The sequence below is a fragment of the Natator depressus genome, chromosome 2 (assembly GCF_965152275.1).
Source record: "Natator depressus isolate rNatDep1 chromosome 2, rNatDep2.hap1, whole genome shotgun sequence".
Taxonomy (NCBI): Eukaryota; Metazoa; Chordata; order Testudines; family Cheloniidae; genus Natator; species Natator depressus.
In genome coordinates this window covers 170768733-170789672 of record NC_134235.1, presented here as the reverse complement: position 1 = coordinate 170789672, position 20940 = coordinate 170768733, and the positions used below count along the sequence as shown (strand labels likewise).

The following is a 20940-nucleotide window of genomic DNA, read 5'->3' as shown; positions in this document are numbered from 1 at the left end:
CAGGGTAATCTGACTGGGGGCCGTAACACATTTTGCCAACTTTGACCGTCCGCAGGCATGGGCCCCCACAGCTCCCAGTGGCCGTGGTTCACCATTCTCCGTCGATGGGAGCTGAGGGAAGCAGCGGGCTGCAGGGATATGCTGGCTGCTGCTTCCTGCAGCTCCCATTGGCTGGGAACGGCGAACCGCAGCCACTGGGAGCTCCGGGGGCCTGTGCCTGCAGATGGTCACCATCAGCAAAATGTTTCGTGGCCTGCAATCAGATTACCCTGATGCACTAATGGGCCACAGGTTGCCCACCACTGTTCTAGAGGATGGGGAGAAAAATGTTTCTTATGAAGAAACAGAGAAGTACAGCACAGAAAAGCTTTATGTTTTGTTTGAAAATTATCAGCTCATTTAAGATATAACTATGTATTAACCTGGTCACTATACTACACCGGACTCTCTCATTTGTCAGGTCAAGTGGAACCTTATCCATAGTCACACTGCAGAAATAGCGATGCTCTTGCTGTTACTCATGCACAAAAGCTACAAGACTGGGACTCACACAAGAAAACAGCTTTTGGCTTACAACAAAATACTCACATCTATGGACAACACCAAGAAACATGCAAACACTTGATGAAAGACCTGAAGAGAACAACTGCAAAAAAAGAGTTCAAAACTTAATCTCTCTTTTCCCACCACCGAAGGCATCACTTAAATAAAACCTGGGCATGGCTTCTGACTCATGCTTTAATGACTTGTGGTCCTTTGGAGAAAGAGGTGTGAAGAGGGATTTCCTTGTCCCTTGTTTAGGCTTTAAAGTTGGTTCGGTATCAGAGGCACTAGACAGTCTTGTCAGTCTTGACATCGAGTTTCCATTGCAACAGACCTCTTAGCTGTCCTGTTCCACTTTGTTTTCTCTCCTCTGAGGTCCAAGTTCAAATGCTGGAAACTGGGAAGTCTCTGGTACCAATATGTCCGATAGGAAATGAATAGCTCCCGCCATGCCTGAAACATACAAACTGATTTCTTATTACAATAGCTTAAGAATTTAAAAAGTCAGTCAGTCAGAGTTCAAACCAGATATATGAGAACCCATTTTAAAACCTCCATCCAGCAGTCTGCTCTGAGCAGGGAGAATCCTTATGTCCACATGGAGACCCAAAGCCACTGGGATTTTGCAAGGGTGCAAGTTTTCACCTTTATGGATCCAATTGCAGGACTGAGGCCTTAAATTATGCACACTATAGGGCACTCTGAATCAGCAAAGAGTCTGGCACATTTTGGACACCACCTCAACCTATAACAATAATCAAAGAGCCTATTCTCCTAATTTAGATTGTGTCTGTGATACTGCACCTCATATTCTTCATGGTGCTATTATACGATTATATCATAATGATGTATTTTATGCAAGATGGGACTTGTAAGGTGTCATTGGAAAAGTTATGATTTGCTGAGTATGATTATCCTATTTGTATGCATGTATCATTTTTGTATCTGAAGTTATAAATATTGACTATGTATCTGTGCTTCAAATATACTTACATCTGGGTAATGCCCACTAGACAAGATGCTTCCAGTCTAGATAGCTGTTGGGAGGCCTATTCAGGGCAATGAGCCATTAGGGAAAACAACAGGCCCTAGGAGAAGCTTCTCTCTCACCTGGTAAGCCTTCCTGAGAACACAGCCTGTAAGTAATGGCTGCTAGGACTCTGCAAGAACATGTGACCAGGCCACATGATTCTGGACTCTATCTTGGGATGTCAGTATTTCTCCACAAACCGGTCCGGGAACCAAGTTTTAAAACAAAGGGTTCCTGCCATATGCAAAAGCTATATAACGCAGGGAGTGACCTCATCTGTGGTTCTTCCCTCCCCACACAAGAAGTTTCCTGGAAACACCCCAAGAAAAAGACTGAACTCAGGGAAGTGCTGGACCCAGGCGAAAGGGATTTCTAGCCTGTGTAAGAAGACCTGAGAATTCCAAGCTGTGAAGCTAATGCAGCTTATGCCTTAAGAATCTACAAGTCTTCCTGCACCATCACTTAAGGTGAGAATCTGCTATCCATATCCAATCTGTCTAGTATATTAAGCTTAAGTTGCATTTTTATTTGCTAGGTAATCTGCTTTGATCTATTTGCTATCACTTACAATCACTCAAAATCTATCCTTTTGTAGTTAATCAATTTATTTTATGTTTTAATCTAAACAGTGAGTTTGGAGTGAAGTGTGTGGATACCTTAGCACAGAGGGGCTGTTGCATATTCCTCTCCACATTGTGTGTGTGTAGGGTGGGGGGAACACTATGAGCTCGTGCTGCACAGTTCCATGTGCAGCGCGAGACGGTATAATTTGGGGTTTATGCCCCAGAGGGGGGTGTGTGCCCGGGGAGCTGAGAGTTACGCTGGCTTTAGCCTTTCTACTGCTGGTACATGCAGTGGCTGGTCAGAAAGCCTGCATGCAACTGCAGCTGGGTGTGTCCCTACCTATGTGTATGCTGGTGAAAGTGTAAGACCGGGAGCGTGTGTGCAGCTTGTCACAGCAGCACAATGTGATAGGCTGGTAGGTCAGAGGGCTCAGCGGTACCCCAGTTCCAGGTGGCACCCCCGGGGGAACCTGTCACAGTGTCTCCAAAGGGGAAATTCTTGATTAAAATTAAAAAAATAAAAAAGTCACTCTTCTTTTCTGAAGCCTTGTTTATCATAATGTCACCAATTCCGTGCCACTGGATAAGCAAAGTATTAATATATTTATTGTTAGCAGGAAGGAAGTGCCCAGAGGCCCTAATCAACCTCACAGCCCAATTGTGCAAGGTGCCACACAAATACAGGATATTAATATAAGTAAAATTTGGATTCCATGAATGATAAAAGAATCTCAGCATTTTAGAGTGACTACTGCTATTCTACAAAGACATGTGCAATGTTTTCTAAATGGAGTTCTGCCATTATTGATGTATGGTATGTAATCTTGTTAATGTTACAGCTTAACCACTTCTTAAAACAATTTTTAAATGACCACCGTAAAAACAAAACAAAAAGAATTCTGAATTCAAACCTGTTGCATTTCGATTTTTTTAAACTTGAAACTGTTTCTTTACCTTTTCCAGAAAAAAATGATACATTAGAGGCTGCTGCAGAGTTCTAACAAGGAAGGAGCTCAAAGGATGTAAGAGGTAAGTCGCTCAAAGTGTGCTACAATGGATCAGAAAGCCTATGGCTGTCAGAGGAGTTTATACATATGGAGTATATGCTTATTTATTGTCATAGCATCAGCCTATATAATCTTCAGTTACTGTACGGTAGTTCTTTATTGAAGTATCTCCTAATGTGGAACACAGTCTATGATTCAATCTGAATGCCCAACAAGAAACATAATGGGCATGTAGGTATTAGACAATTTTTAAAAAACCACCCCCAAAAATTCTATAGCTTTTCTCCTCGTTCCCCCCAAGAAGGAATCAGTCAGCATCTCCACACATGGTTCCAACATCTAACACTAACCACCCAGTTCCAGGCCTCAGTGGAACTTTAGCATATGCTTAAAGACATGCTTAAATGTTCCCCTGAATAGGAAAGTTTTCCTGATTCAGAGTCTCGGATGCTCAATACAAAAATAATATATTAAAAACTCTTCTCTTCCTACTAGGCCCAATTATCATCCTACAATGTGAACATGCAACTCCTAGTGACTTTAGCAGAAATTGCTCATGTGTGAGAGAGAGAGAGCGCGAGAGAGCACGCACGTACGCACAGGAGGGGCAATTTGACTCAGACTTGAAAAAACTGGGTTAGAGAGAAAAATAAAAAAGAAAAATTGCAAAATTCCTTCAAATTGTAACAATTTTTTTGTAGCTGTGGGTCACATTAACCTCTAGACAGCCCTGAGTGGCTTTCTTTCTGCATCACGTTTTCAGTGAGTTTCTAAGCTTCTATTCTACAAATAACTCCAAGGGTGACTTTGCTTCCACCACACATAGACACAGTCACGATTGCTGCAGAAAGCAGCAGTTAATTCAGGGCACCATATCAGAAATACAAACACTATAATCATATTCTTTACCCCAACTGCATTTGGAAGAGGTGCATGCAACTGCTGCTCACACAAAAGCCCTTAGCTTGCATTACTATTCTAAAATACATCCCATTAAATCCTCTGTAATTCCCCATACTTGTGATAGGTGGTGCATTAGGTTCACTTTCAAAGGCAAAGATTTTTAAGGGCGAAGATTATTGTTCTGAGTTTACAGAAGATAAGGGATTTACAAGAGAGCGTCAGAAAAATATAATCTCTACTTTTTTACTTGTTCGTTCTAGATATATTTAAGTGACACCAAGAAGACCTTTAATCAAAACACGGCATTTCTTTTCTTTAGCCGTGTGGATGAATTTGGTTAATATTGGTGCTCAAGAAAGGACTAACAGAACTAAGTCTGGCCCTAGGCAAGCCTAACAGACAAGTTTTCTTACATGCCTCTGTCAAAGAAACAAACTACTAATCTGCAACACTGTTACTGGGGTCTGCTGCTCGCTCAGTAATTATGATTTACAGGGTAGTTCTGTGATGCACAACAACTACCCAACTGCCCAGACTCATGCTTGCTTATGACCCAAGAGGGTTCCAAACACAGGAGAGGTTAATGAATAAACCAGTGCCCCATCAAATACCCAGTGGCGCCAGTTTTATACTAAAAATTTGTAGAATGCAGCTTTTAAAAGGTTTCTCCCCAATAAAGGAAAACGTCTCAGCTTTTCTGACTCCCAGTCACGTGCCTTACCACAAGATAGTGCTTCTTCCTAATACAACCCAGCCTGCAACAACAATACTTTACCTTCAAACAGAGAGTAGGGTCGGTCAGGAATCCGACATCCATGTGCACCGTACTCTAAACACCACTCTGCAAACTGGGAGAGAGGGAAAAAGAAAACAGAGTGGCTTAAGTGTATATGTGTACAGCTGCAAGCTTGGACAGCAGCACATAAAGACAACTTTTAATATACAGAAAACGCAATGAGGCTCAAGCAGAGAAACAAACTGGAATCATTATCCAAGATTAAATTGTCCTGCCTCAACCAGGATAGGACTTCAGTTAGTTTTCAGGAAACTGAAAATGCAGATTAACTGAAATCCACTACATGGTGATACAGTTTAATTAGTGGGGCAGATTTTACTTACCCTTTTCACTGAACAACTTGGGGGCGGGGCGGGGCGGAAGGAGGAAAGAAAAATGCTGCAAGAATATATTTGTATGTCAATTTCAAGGGCAAGCAGAGGATGCACCATAATGGCACCAATTTCTCCCTCTCCCTGCTAATGTATCCTTGTGGTCATGAGTAATGTCCATTAATCACATTTCTGTGTCCTTACGCTGCTCACACTTCAATTTAGAATATTTAATATTCAACTGCTATTACATTACGAACCTTATTTTGTCCACCCTGAGCATTATGGTAAATCGTTATAAATACAGTTGGATCATTAAGATTGTCAATCTTTTGTTTTCAAGAACTTTCCATTTTCTGCCACCACTGGGCAGAGGGTGCCAATGAAAATTGTATCGTTTTCCCATATGCTTAACAGTAGTTGGTATACTTTGTACAGGGAATGCTAAAAGTACTGGGCTAACATTAATTACTTGCAAATTGCATTTGGAACAATTTTAACAGCAATGTCAGTTTAAAAGCTTTTATGGGCCTCTCAGAAGCAATATGTGGATCCCGCCTATCCCCCTGATGTCTCCATGCACTGTGCTTTTCTAAAATGTTTCAGCTCCGAGTCCTCTATTACTGGACCAGTCCTGCAGAGCACCTATCTTTTTAAACAAATTTCCCCTGTAATTTGAACAGGCTTGCAGAGAATAGCTTTTCCTTCACAGCAGAGGTCACCATTGCTCCATTTGTACGAGAGTCTAGCTATAGGATACTTTTTTTGTCATTTGGGTCTACTGCACTCAACAACAACAGTCACGAGACTAGACCAAGAATCAATTAATCAGAAGCAAAAGGAAAGTCTCACCCCTATTCCTCCCACATATTCCTGAAAAATAACTCCTTCATTTAATGAGAGGCGGGTGATGCTTTTAGAAAAGACTAAGTATTAATACTCATCTCAAATAATTTTTAGACCCATTTCTGCCCTCAGTTATGCAGGTGTGACTCCCATTGAAATCTATAAATTACTCCCCCTGTAATGGACAGCAGAACTGGACTTTTGTCTGCAAAGTGTTTCTACCCTTAATGACTTCTCATGGCATCCATGAAAGGTAAAGTATCATTATTATTCTGGGAATGGAAGTAGAGGATAAGTGACTTTCTGAAAGCCTCTGAGGGGAATTGGTATCAGAGCTGTATTATAATTCAAAAGTTCCTAGCTCCAAGTCGGGGACGGGGGGGGGGGAGGAGAGAGAAGGAAGAGGGCGAGGAGAGAGAAAGCCAGACAGGCATGTTAATCAAGAAAGCATCTTAGGCTGCCATCTACCCAGATGGACTGTTCTAAAGAAATTCCTTTCTGACCTCAAAAGTCCCGTTTGTGTTAAAAATGCTTTTACCTTCACTGAGATTCTGTTTCACGCTGCTAATTAGGTGACTGAAGAGATGGAGGATCTACCTCTGATCACTACTTAGTCTTTCCATTTTATATTGTTACAATGTTATTAACCAGAAAAAAAATTTCAACAATCCCAGATATACAAGGCCCAGAAGATCAGAGGTACCTACAGCCACTAGCAGACAAGTTTATTCAACTAATGGGACAATCTGTTGCAAGCCCAACAAAAAACACATTAAATAACTAACTGTGTTATTGAAAGATTGAAGCATTCAGGCAAGTGATCTCTCTCTGACTCAGTAACCCCCTGCTGTCTTCCAAGTCCCTCTTATTGGTGCACAAAATAGCCAACAAGCAACTGTGCAGTTATCAGATTCTTGGGTGGATTCTCTATCTTCAACCTCATGCTTTCAGTGTGATCAGATACTGTGGTGACAGAAGCCATACAATTATTTAAATAGATGGCTGTAGGTAACCAGTGTGACTGGACATCTTGTTGCACACTGCTGCATACAGGAGAGATTTTACAAACTGCCTTAGCACTTTTGAAAGTCTATCCCTTAAATGTTTAAGACTGCTGCAGATCCTTGGAGACTCCAGGACACAAAGTGGCTGTAATATATTACCAGACATTACAATCCTTCTGTCCTCCCACAAAGGGCATACGACAAAACTTAACCTGATTAGAAGAGGAGGAGGATGGTCCAGGGGTAAGGGCACTAGCCTGGGAGTGGAAGAACTTGGGTTTGACATCTTGTATAGCCTTTGGCAAGTCAGTGTCCCTGTGCCTCAGTTCCCCATCTGTAACATGGGATTAATAGCACTTCCCTAACTCACAGGTGTGTTGTGAGGATAAAGATAAATTAGAATTCAAAACAGCACAGAAAAGGGCAACACAAATGATTAAGGGTATGGAACAATTTGCATATGAGGAGAGATTAAAAAGACTGGGACTATTCATCTTAAATCTATAAAATCGTGAATGAGGAAGAGCACTGGTTCTCAACCAGGGGTACGTGTACCCCTGGGGGCATGCAGTGGTCTTCCTGGGGGTACAACAATTCATCTAGATATTTGCCTAGCTTTACAACAGGCAACATAAAAAGCACTAAAGAAGTCAGTAACTAACATTTCATACAGACAATGACTTGTTTATACTGCTCTATATACTATACACTGAAATGCAAGTACAATATAGTCAATTGATTTATTTTATAATTATATCGTAAAAATGAGAAAGTAAGCAATTGTTCAGTAATAGTGTGCTGTGACACTTGTGTTTTTCTGTCTGATTTTGTAAGAAAGTAGATTTTAAGTGAGGTGAAGCTTGGGGGTACGTAAGACAAATCAGACTACTGAAAGGGGTACAGTAATAGAAGTCTGGAAAGGCTGAAGGCCACTGGTGTAGAGAAAGTGAATAAGGAAGCGTTATTTACCCCTTTATGTAACACAAGAACCAGAGGTCACCCAGTGAAATCAACAGGCAGCAGGTTTAAAATAAACATAAGGAAGTTCTTTACACAATGCTCAATCAACCTGTGGAATTCATTGCCAGGGGATGTTGTGAAGGCCAAAACTATAACTGGGCTCAAAAAAGAATTAGGTAAGTTCATGGAGGATAGGGTCCACCAATGGCTATTAGCCTAGATGGTCAGGGATGCAACCCCACGCTCTGAGTGTCTCTAAGCCAGTGACTGCCAGAAATTGGGACTGGATGACAGGGGAATGGATCACTCAATAATTGCCCTGTTCTGTTCACTCCCTCGGAAGCATCAGGCTCTGGCCACGGCTGGAAATCAGGATACTGGGCTAGATGGACCATTGATCTGACCCAATATGGTCATTCTGGTCAAGACAGATTGACCTACAGACATTACACATTCTACGTGACTGCTAGTGATTTATAAAATAGTTTAGATCTACATCTCTAATGCCACTGCCCTTCAAACCATGCTGCCTCCTGGGACGAATCCAGAGCCGGAAGACAGGAAATCCTGAGGTCTGATACCAGCTAGGCCTCTGGCTTGCTGGGCGTTACAGTAAATATCAGAGGATACAAGCAAACAGAGCACCAATAGTTTTAAAACTTCCAACTGTTCCACAATGAAATTAATTGGAATCTACACACAGCCTCTGTACAGATGGCCACTGCTGATTTGAAGACAGTTGGGAGACTATTTTTCAAGTTTCCTCTTGAAGTATTTTAAACAGATTCAGACTGTCTAATTAACTTCAGTGAGTTAAGGCTCATAACATCCTTGTGAGATAAGAAAACAGAGGCACAGAGCTCAGATGACTTTCCCAAGATCACAAAGGGAAGCAATATGTCAGAGCAGGGATTAGAACTCAGCAGCTCTCAGAGCAGTATTTACACCATGGGGCTCTCAAACCCAGCAAAAAAATAATCAACTCGTTTTATATACACTGAAATCTAATCCACGCAATTCAGAGTTCTAGAACCCCAAGGTAACAACTAGTGTGAAAGTCAATGAACCAAAGTATAATCATTACAGACCACTGAACAGTCACTGCTAGATCAGACGTCTCCTGTAGCGGATATCACAAGGGAATACCTATAGCATATTTTTAATACCACAATAGAACACTGGTTAGCTTTATTTAGAGCAGGTATCATCTTTTCAGGCCACTCCTATTTCTGATTCTAAACACTCCCTACATTTTGAGAATTAAATAAAAGTTACAGGTAGCACAGAAATATTATTCCTTTTTATTCTATTAGGGGATGTGACGTTTGCAATTAATCACACAGAAATTCATACATGACTGTAGCCAGCAGAGAAGCAGCGATGCAGTAAATCCCACCTTGCAAGCCCGGTAGAGATACTTTTTGTCCTCAGTTAGGTGATAGAGAGATAAGAAGGAGTAGCCATTGCCAGCGGTCCCATGGCAGATTCCATACCCTTTTCTCAGCAAACCTCTCTGCCAGATGACGTCACTGCAGTCCATGGCATCCTTCAAATATTTATCCTCTTTAAAGGTCTATGGAATAAGAAAAACACTCAATTTCAACCAACCTACCCACCAACAGAGAAAGGGAGTGGAGAATGGGGCACGTTTCATCCATTCTCTAGCTATTTATAATCCACCCATCACGGCAATAATTTTCCTCTCTCTTACCAGACTGCTTCCCCTCCTGTGCAGGATAAAAGAAAATGAAGAGGACTTTATGAATCTGAAAGCATGACCAACAGAAAACACAAGATCGGGATCTTCAGTTCTAGATTCTCTCTATAGATGATGAATGTGGACCATCTCAAGAGTTCTCACTCTCTTTTTTTTACTACTCCCCCCCCCTTCAAGTTGTGACTGCATTTGATTTAAACTTGAAATACAAAAGGGTTATTCTAATTAGATTCGTGTAACAGATGGGGGCACAAGGGGTTTCAGCCCCAACCCTTCTGGTTGGTGTCATGGGAACTGCTGGCCAAGGGCAGGTCCTCCCTGTTTCTACATTGAAACTGGGTCAAAGAAATGCTTTACATTTCATATTACCCAGTATGGCATTTGCCTCTTTACCAGAAGCACACCAAAGAGCAGTAAATTGCCTTGACTGGAGATTACTGTTTGCACCGTAGTAGCTCTGCGAGGCACTAGCCCCATTGTGCTCGGGACCATACAAGCAGTCCTCCCAGCCTGACCTTCACTTGTGTTTCAGACACCAAGAATCCACCCTTGCAGACTTTACTCACACCCAAAACTCCACCTGAAGTTAGGTTATGTAGTCCATCAGGAAAGCAGGGATTGAAACAGATGGTTTTCACTGAGACACCAGAGACCTGTAGTCTTAAGCAGCCAGTTTCTGCTCCTTCTCTATCTGGTCTCACTCAGATCAGCAGCAACACAAAAAAGGGATGGTTGACACACTTAGAGTTTTAAAAAGCTTTGATCTGTCAGTGGCTGTCATAAAGCAAGTGCATAGTACCATCAATATGAGGTGTTTGGTTTTTTGTTGTTTTTTTTTTTTTAAATAGTTTCAGGGAGCTTTGTAAAATACGACCAGCAAGGCAGAGAAAACATCTCACTATCTGAACAGCTGTTCTATTACCACACAAGGACAGTCCAGATACATGACTTAACTTGAAGGTTGGGTGACTGGTTCTAATTTCCAAGGAGCTACTGTCCATTACCTAAATCCCTCTTACTTTACAGTATGGAGTACGATCTGTTGACTCTCTCTTCAATTACTTTTTATATTGCTCTTTAAGAAAGGAGACTGAGAAGTAAAAAGAAGCTGATTATGTGACCTGAACAAGACAAGGTTAGGGCCAAAGAAGTGTCTGCCAACCAAAAACATTCCTGATCCTCTCATCTCCTCAAGATATACAGCATTTTGGGCTGAGAAAGCATCACATCGGGAAGGGAAAAATGGATTTCTGCAGTGTCCAGTCATTGTGCCTCTCACACTCCAGAGCATGTGCTCCTGTGGCTTCTGTTGCATTCAGCAACACTTTAAGAGGTTTACAGTTCAAATTTCAGGTAGCAGTGCATGTAATTATACAGATAACCATGAATGCTTTTCATCAGCCCACTCAGAGACCAAGCAGAGAACCTGCCAAGGCAGCTTGTCAAAAACAGGAATCAATTTGCATAAATTTAATTAAACTGGTCGCTTACTAATGTTCTGTGACTCAGAGCTCCGGAACCTGAAAACAACAGCAGAACCAGTGAGGATACATAGGAACAAAGACTATGCTAGTGCTAAATTAATGTGATAGGATACGTGTTATATTTGTCAGGCATCTGGGATCTTTGTAATCTGACATCAGCAGTAAGTGCTGATGTCTTAATAATCTTAATAATACTACAATCCTAAAGTAAAAGCTGGTTTAGAGATATTGATTTTTAAAATCAAAGGCACCTTTAACATTCCGAATAAAGACTCAAAGATTACAGACCAAGATTTCAAAACTAGGAGCCTAAAGATCAAGAATCACCTCTGTAGACATACGGATGCGTGAGGATGTGTGCACACATGTATAAGAGAAAGACTTACCTTATAAGCTTGCATTAGCATATGGATGACTCCCGGGGCACCATGGCACCAGTGGACTAGTCTATCAGTTTCATTGCTTAATGATGATGGATAGTTCCCAGATCTGAATTTTTTATGACGTACATAGTCAATGCTCGGTTTCACCAGCTCCGTCAGGGTCTCCTGATCCACGTTTGAAACTGGCTAAGAACAAAATAATCACTCATTAAAATGCAGTTCTTTACTCTGTCCATTCGATTTTGCATACACAAACACTCACACGCAGAAACTTCCATGTACAAATCTCAAAGCTTTTTATAAGCATTTCATTAATTCACCCTCACAATACCCTTACGAGAAGCAATATTATCCCCTTTCTACAGATGGATGAATTGAGGCACGTTGGGTGACTTACATCAAGGGGACCCAGAATGACTGTGGCAGAACTCGAATAGAACACAAGTTTCAAGACTCCTAGACCTCTATCAATGCCTTAACATCAAAAGAGAGCACTTAAGGAGGAAGGCGGTTTGGTTATTTATAACACACACACTTTAAAGACAAAAGATATATAAGCCCAGTGTGATTTTAAAACAATGGCCTAACTACATGCAATACATGCTTCCCCGAGGTGAGGTGTCCTTCATAAGGCAGCTGTCAGAGTACTGTTGTGGCCAATGACCTATCTTTCTAAATGTTTATGAAGGTGAAGTATTTTCATCATAAATAAAGCTTCCTAAACCTATGGACAGCTGAAGAAAGTAAACAAACTGAGTGGCAGGATGTAACACAGTCAGCTCAACAGTCGGTTGGGAAGAATCACATCCACAAAACAGACATCAAGGACCAGATTTTCAATATTTATTTAGGTGCCCAGCGTTGCAGGTAAGTGCTTTTGAAAATCCTAGTAGGTGCATTTGCAAATCTTTAGGCACCTAAATATCTTTGATAAATCTGGCCCGAAGTATGCTATTCTTCCCCTAGATACTCCCCATGACTTTGCATTAATGTTAATAGGATTTACATTCTTGCCATAGAGGAGAACAAACCCACTGAGTTGAATGCCCACTTCTAGGTGAAGTGCTGATACCAGTACCTTTATACTTAATTAGTAAGTACAGTACATTGTGGGGTTTGCAGGTGTTCCTAATTAACATTCCCCTCCCCTCCCACCTGCTTTATGGGATTTTTCACAATAAGGCTCCACTCTTTTCCAAGCCCACATGATCTCTGAAATTCCTGAAAGCCTTGGGAGTAGCAGGGACCCAGTAATTGAGTCAGTGACAGGGACCTCATCATTCTTTTTAAATTATTGCCCACTGTGCTCAATTTTATTACAGTGCTTCTGCAGATCTGCATTTAATAGGACCCTGCTGCAATTCACACTCCTAGAGCCAAAGGAGAAGACTTTAAACATCTACAGCTTTCAAATATGTTCACCTTGAAACTGCAATATCTATTTACTTTGTTTTTTTCTTATGTCAGACAAGGAATGTTTACTTTGCTGGCCTAGTTAGTTATAAGTACCAAAGTCAGCTACTATGCTATCAGTGGGGGGCATTATTGTTTCACCGGTAATCACAGGATAAATCCATCAGCTCTCCATACAAGCACAGAAATGTAGGGCTGGAAGGGACCTCGAGAGGTCATCTAGACCAGCCCCCTGCACTGAGGCAGGATTAAATATCTCTAGACCAGTGGATCTCAACTTGTGGCCTAATCAGCACACAGCTGTGGCCCCTGCAATATCCTCAGGGCTGTAACTATGGTCGGATGTGAGGGGCACCTACCCCGGGCACTAAGCCATCGAGGGGGTGCAAACACGGGCCCCACACTCGGACCACAACAGCAGGTGGGCAGGGCGGGCAGCACAGCTGAGCTTCCTGCAGTGGAGGTAAGGTAGTGGGCATGTGGGGGGAGGTCAGGGGCTAGGACTGCAGGAGGGGGTTGCAGCTGATGCATAGGGGACTGGTGGCTGGGGGAAGTCCCTGGATGGGGGGCTAGATAGTAAGGCATAGTCCTAGGTGGGGAGCTAGGTGCATGGGAGGCAGTCCCTGGGTGCGGGGCTGGGTGCTGGAGAAGACAGTCCCTAGACAAGCTGTTCTGCCCCAACAGGGCACCCGGTCTCTGCAGAGCAGGCATGTGTGCCAGCACGCTGTTGGGGGGGGTCTAGATACTGGGGAGGCACTCCACACCACACAAGGCTCCCCATCTTTACAGGCAGGTTCCACAGCTGTGCTCTCCGGGTGCTCAGCTCAGCAGCAGCGCAGAAGTGAGGGGGGCAATACACCCAGCCATGCCAACCTTACAGTACATTAATTAATTTTAACAGTTAATGTTTTGACTTCTTTTGCTAATTTAAAATGCTCTTAGTAGACAGTTGCCAGTGTTGAAATGAAAGGCACTGTATCAATTTGAATCATAGTGCTGTCAGATAACAAATACTAAACCTAATTTTTTGTAGCTGTAGAGGTAGTGTACATATATATATATTGTGTCGATGCAACCCACATAACACAGAGACCTGCATATGCAGCCCACAATGGTAAACCGGTTAAGAACCAATGCTCTAGATCATGCCTGACAGATGTCTCTCTAACCTGTTCTTTAAACTCTTCAAATGACCAGGATTCCATGATGAATTCCTGGAGAGAAAAGAAACTTTAGAGTGAGTGGTGATTCACACCTAGATCTAGATGGTGCTGCAGTGTCACAGAAATGACTCTCCAGTCAAGAATCTTAGGGCTAATCAGTGCCTGTGATAGAAGGCAGGAGTTCTGGTAGCTAGTGTGCCTTCGGCACAGTCTATACTACACAGTTAGATCGATGCAAGGCAGGTTACATCAACCTAGCTGTGCCTGTGTCTACACTTAAATTAGGTTCCCACGGATGTAAGTGCCCTTGCACGCCAACTTAAGACCACCATCTCCCTGAGTAGCATAGAGCCACAGTCAATGTACTTAGGTCAATACAGTCTGAGTGTAGACACCAACTTACTTAAGGCAACCCTAACTATCCTCCCACAGCTTTCCCACAATGCCCCACACTGCCCTCTCTGGTCACCAGTGTGTGTCTGCTGTTGGGGTCACTGAGAACGGAAACGCATTCCTTCCCCTTTAAAGCCCTATGAATTTTTGAAATTCCTTTTTGTGATTGCCCAGCTTGGCAAGCACACCTAGCAGCTCTCCGTTGTTATATGCAACTGCCCAGCTGACCATGCTGGCTACACACACCTGGCTGGAGCAGACAGGAGATACTGGATCTCCTGGGCCTGTGGGGTGAGGAGGCTGTGCAGGCAGTTCCAAACCAGGTGCAGAAATGTCAACATCTACAAGCAGGTTGCATGGGGGAATGCAGGAGAAGGGGTCTAACAGCAGCAGTGCCGCATGAAAGCCAAAGAACTGTGGCAGGCATGCCAGAAGGCCAGGGAGACCAACCATCGATCTGAGGCCAACTCACAGATCTGCTGCATTTACAAAGAGCTGCATGGTCATACTCAGCAGAGACCCCACCACCCACAACAGCACTGTGGATACCGCCAATGAGCCAGAGTCACAAGCCCCTGCTGTGAACAGCGAGGAAGAGGAGATGGTGGCGGATGAAGAAGAGGAGGAGAGAGTATGGGGGACAGGCAAGCTGGGGGGATCCAGCTGTGCAGCAAGCCAGGACCTGTTTTTGACTTCACCTCAGCCCAGCCAGTCGAGCGTGGATGGACCCGAAGCAGAGGAAGGAACCTTGGGAAGCGTGTAGATATTCAGTTACAGGGAGGGCACCCCCAAAGTAGCAGGACACATCTTTGGACCTTTCAGGGTCTCCCCCTCCACAGAATGCCTGGGCCAGATAAGGGAGAAAGGAGAGGACTCGAGGTGGCATGTTCAATGAGATTCCACAGGCCAGTGTTACATCAGACAGCAAACACAGGGCCTGGAGGGTGAACACTGCGGACAGCCTCAAGGAGGACAGGGTAGAGAGGAGAAAGGCACAGGAAAAGGAGAGGGAGATGCACCAGGAAATAATGGGATATCTCAAGCAGCAAAATACAGATGCTGTAGACCCGTGGTCACCGACCGGTCGATCGCGATTAACTGGTCGATCCTGGAGACTCTCCCCGTTGATCACGATCTCCGGTGGTGCAGCGAAGCTGCTGCTAAGGCAGACTCTCTGCCTACCCCGGCGCCACGCCACTCCCAGAAGCGGCCAGCACAGCCCCCCAGAGGGGGAGGAAGGGGTCTCCGTGCACTGCTCCTGCCTTCAAACACTGCCCCCACAGCTCCTATTGGGCGGGAATAGGGAACTGTGGCCAATGGGAGCTGCGGGGACGGTGCCTGCAGAGAGGTGTAGCGCGCAGAGCCACATTGGTCCCTTCCAGGAGCGGCATGGGGCTGGGGCCGCCCGAGGTAAGTGCCACCCCCTTCAGTGGGCAGGTTCTGAATGGCTCTGCAACATTAAGGCCAGGTATAGCATGAGTACAGCAGGCCCAGTTATGCTGGCCCAGCATTTCTCTTCCACCACCCAACCTGCAGCCTCCTGGAGCCAGCACCCCCATACCACCTCCTACACCCAAGCCCCTGCCCCAGCCCTGAGTCCCCTCCCAGAGCCAGCACCCCATACCCCCTCCTGCACCCCAACACTCTGCCCCAGCCTGGAGCCCCCTCCTGCACCCAAACTCCCTCCCAGAGCTTGCATCCCCTGCCCCAGGCTCAGCCCAGAGCCCCCTCCCACACTGTGAACCCCTCGGGCCTCAACCCAGAGCCCACTCCCCATCCCGAACCCCAACCCCCTGCCCCAGCCTGGTGAGTGAGGGTGAGCAAGCAATGGAGATGGGGGGGGGATGGAGTGAGGGGGGTGGAGCCTTGGGGAAGGGGCAGGATAGATCCTGGGTTGCCCTTAAATTCAAAAAGTGACCTTGGGCGTAAAAAGGTTGGAGACCACTACTGTAAACTCTGGTGGATCTGCATGTTCAACAATCCCGTGCTCGCCTCCTCTGCAGCCCATTGAGAACTCAGTATCAGGACCTCCCTAAAACCCCCCGACATGCTATGTGGCCTTACAGGTCTCAGCACTACCCTTACCACTCCACCCTGGAGAACATTAGAAGAATCACAGCTTCACATACGCTGACCTGAGAAAGCCATGGTTGGTATATGTGTAGCTGGAATGGATGTGAATGTTATTTCCCCTTCATAAGTTCTGTTCTCTAAATTTATTAAGTTTTACTATGTTTTTAATATATTTGTTTTTAAATTGCCTGGGATGTTTTTGCACTGATTTTGTTACAGAATAATTCTATTATTTAGAACATAATTCATCTTTATTAGGTCACAACATATGCTGGATGGTGCTCATCAGTTCTGAAAGCAACCAGTTACCTGTTACTGCACAGTGTCACTTAACGCATAAGATCATTCACACACAAAAACTAATAGGTGCACGGATAATGTTATATCTCTACATGTACACTATCACCACACAATACATACCGCGCCAAAAAAGAGCAGGGCCAGGTACAGCACACTACCACCACACACACCACTCTGGCTCACTATTAAAATGGTCTTTCAAAGCCTCCCTGAGCCGTATAAGCTCAACATTGAGCTCTTCTAATAGCCCTTGTATCTGGCTGTTCAAATTCAGCAGAGAGCTGCTCCACCTCTGCCCTCCACCCCTGTGGAAACTTTCCCCCTTTCCTTCACAGATCTGATGCAGGACACAGCAGGCAGCTGTAACCATTGGAATATTTTTCTCATTGGAGGTTCCATCTTGTGAGTAAATAATGCCAGTGTCCCTTCAAACAACCAAAGGCACATTCAGCTGTCATGGGGGGGGGGGGGGTAGCTTTCTGAACAGTGCTGTATTCCTAACACTGCGAGCATTGTGCACCTTCCCTGACCAGCCAGAGAAGCATCCCTGGTGACCCACCAGCAATTGCATAACAATAGAAAAGTAGCCCTTTCTGTTGATGTACTCTGTGGCAAGGTGGTCTGGTGTCAAAATAGTGATATGTATTCTGTTTATCGCTCTATCGCAGTTCGAGAACCCCACCGCTGCAAATCCATCCACTATGTCCTGCACACTGCCAAGAGTCACAGTCCTGAGTAGCAGCAGACAATTAAGAGCCCTGCACACCTGCAGGACCACGGCCTCCATGATGGATTTCCCAACTCCAAATTGATTCCCAACTGACCAATAGCAATCTGGCGTTCTAAGTTTCCACTGTGCAATCACCACCCGTTTCTCCACTCTCAGTGCAGCTCTCATTTTGGTGTTGCTGAGCTGGAGGGCAGGGGCCGGGGGGAGGCAAACTCTGTACACACATCCAGGAATATGGCCTTGCTTATCCGAAAGTTCTGTGTCTCTGCTCATCATCCCAAACCTGTATTATGATGTGATTCCACTAGCCAGTGCTTGTTTCTCAGGCCCAGAAGCGGTGTTCCACCGTGAATCCCACCAACAACCTGGAATTGGTTCTTGCCATTTCCCATAGCAATATGTCCTCCAAGGAATCGTCATGTTCCCCACGGTTCTGCAAATACTGCAGGATCGTGCGCCCTGTGCTTGCAACGCTCATGACAATACTGCAGAGCTGTGCAGGCTCCATGTTTTTGTCAGAGATGATGGACATCGAGGACAGCCATGCCGATTTGTGGGATTTTGGAAAAAAAAACAAACAAAAAAAGTGCGAAAAATATGGCGATACAGATGACGTTATGGGATGGAGACAGTTGCAAACTGGGAAGTTGACCCCATGCTCCCAGTCACCCTGGCACAACTTGTTTCAGCCCAATCATGCATTGCGAAAGCTTCCCAAAAGACAGTGCACTGTATGGTGAAGAGTTACACACTGGGATACTCATGGTGCACTGCACTCTGCATAGATACAAGCTCTCTTGGTGAGTACACAGCACGCTGACACAAGGAGCCAACCATGCACATGCACAAGCGATGTGCTTACTGCAGTGGCTGTAAGTTGCTAGTACAGACATGGCCTTAGACACACAGTCTCAAGCTGTGCACAGGAGTGTAGCCACTGGACCACCTTTTGATTGTGCCAGCAGTGTGTAGTCCTTGTGCCACCTGAGTGCAATTGTATTCAGTCCTCATACAGGGATACACCTGCGGAGTGAGACTTTTTACACCTTTCTTTCCTTGCTTGTGCTCCCATTTAGGTCTGTGCAAAATCAAGTCCTTTAATTTAAGTTGACCTTTCTTTTAAAGTTATGAGCCAGTGATAGGGACATGTGTTTCTATTGAATGTTGTTTCACTCAGACCACAATAACGGCAGCAAGCTAATAACTGGAAAGAATTACTGTCCTTTAGTACAGATACAGCAGGAACTAAAAAATGTACCAGCAGAGCCCTCTATGGTACACACAACATATGCCGACAGGAGTTTCCCTGTTGGCATAGTAACACCACCTCACCAAACAACATTTGCTATTCCAACTGAAGCACTCTTCTGTTGGCACAGTTGTGTCTGTACTGGGGGCTTCACTGGCACAGCAATGTTGGCTACAGGGCATTGTCTTTCCAGGCCTCTAAACGACACAGCTATGCTGACAGAACTTTGTAGTATAGACCCGGCCTGAGATCATAAGCTCTTTGGTAGAGGGATTGTCTTTTTGTTCTGTATTTGGACAGGACCAAGCAAAATGGGTCAATACAAATAACAAATAGAGTAGTTATTAAAGACACAAACTTACAAATTAGCTAAGAACTGTTAGATGGAGAGAAACAGGTTTATTTAAATGATTAGAGGAGGAGACTTGGCCTTGAGATTCCTGGCTCAGATCTGCCCCGGCTCACTGTTACTTAACACTGCTGTGCCTTGGTTCATCCAGCTATAAGGAGGTATAATAATACTTACTAACCTCACAGTGGTGTTGCAAGGAACAGTTTGTAAGGGCTAGAGATCTTCAGATCACAGGCAGTATGTACAAAGTAGGATTATAATTAAAGAAATAAAAAACTCCTAAGTTCTTTGCCAAAAAGTTTTCCTAGTATTGGCAAAAGCCCACATATCTTGTTCCCGCTGCAGGAAATAACTCAACTCTGAGTCAGTCACGACGTTTAGTGGACAATGAAAAGGCATAAACCTAATAATGTATAAGTAAGTTTTGTGGTCATTGTCAAAAGCAGCAATCTTTCAGAGGAAGAATTACAATTCTGCCTAGATTTATGATCAGAGTGGTTGCCACTTATAACCAGCAGTATTTGACAGAATTATTTCTGTTAATTAGCCACCTGAAACAGCAAAGAAAGAGGAAAGGATTGGAAAGAGGTAGTGATTTTCCTAAGGGAGGGGATGTTATCAGGAGGGTCAATGGGGGACAGGGGAAGAAAAGGGGAGCAAGAAAAGATGAGGATTCTCGAGGAGGAAAAGTGGGAGGTCAAGGAGAGGGCACAGTAAATTATGGCACTCAGACTGAAAGGCAGCAAATTCCTTGCACTTGGCGGGGAAAAGGGTGCTCTTCATGAGCAGATAAGAAACTTGATATTACCCGAGGCAGAACAAAGACTGCCAGCACCTTTGGAAAGTAGAACGTGGGGGATACATTAGACTTTGCAGCCCAACAGCCACAATGTTGTACAATGACATTTGCTGAAATTATTTCCAGATCTCATCACTAATATGAAGATGAGGCATATGCTGCTTATCTTCAAATGTCAGCTTCGCCTTTGACAGTCACTGTGGGACCTGGGAGGGATGGCATTTGAGGTGCAGGAAAGCGGTGAAAGTACAGAGGACTGCAAGTTGGTTAAGAACAACAGGCAGGGCAGAGTTGTGGGCAACAACCCAAGGGAGTGGGGAACATCAGAATAAACCAGGCTAGACATCAACAGGACGAAGGTGCTTGAGACAATGTAGTTTTCTGGAGTTGGGAGATGGTGGAAAATACACTCAAAGTGGTGGCTGGTGTAGGCGAGATCAGGGAAAGGGGAACGGAGCCATTTCTGATGGCAAGATCAATGCTGTGAACAGGAAAGCAGGTGAGAGAAATGATAACTGAAGATTAAGAGCCAAGAGACAAGTTGGAAGAGTGATGGTCAAGAGGGTCCTTTAACACGCACAATGAAACCCTCAATAAGGTTCAGACTTTACTAAGTTTTAGGGGCCATTACGTTAAGTGAATGAAACTAACCACTTTTTTCATACAAAAGAACCTTACCTTGAAACACTAGTTTACCTACCTGCATTAGCATGTAATAGATCCCAGCCACGCCATGGGCTGCTCCAATGTACTGCTTCCTGTGCCATTGGTACAACAGAGGGCAGCGTTCAGTCTTACGTTCCTCCTTTGAAAAGTTTTTACCCGACTCAATAATGGCATCTACCACCTAACGTTGAAATAGAACACACACTTGCCATTAATATCGCTTTCATTTATACAGAGAGGAGTATTTTACAAAGA

At 44.3% G+C, this 20940-nt stretch overlaps 1 protein-coding gene across 2 annotated transcripts in view; it reads right to left on the bottom strand.

Annotated features, from left to right (window-relative positions):
* Positions 1-291: 291 nt before the first annotated feature.
* The window catches only part of LANCL2 (LanC like glutathione S-transferase 2), a 50224-nt gene continuing 29575 nt past the window's right edge, over positions 292-20940 (bottom strand). For both annotated transcript variants that reach the window (XM_074945281.1, XM_074945283.1), the window contains exons 5-9: positions 20720-20866; positions 11551-11733; positions 9360-9536; positions 4822-4894; positions 292-996 (exon numbers count right to left, since the gene is read on the bottom strand). In XM_074945281.1, coding sequence (XP_074801382.1) covers positions 881-996; positions 4822-4894; positions 9360-9536; positions 11551-11733; positions 20720-20866 — 696 coding nt within the window. In that variant the 3' untranslated portion in view covers positions 292-880. The remainder of the gene's footprint in view (positions 997-4821; positions 4895-9359; positions 9537-11550; positions 11734-20719; positions 20867-20940) is intronic.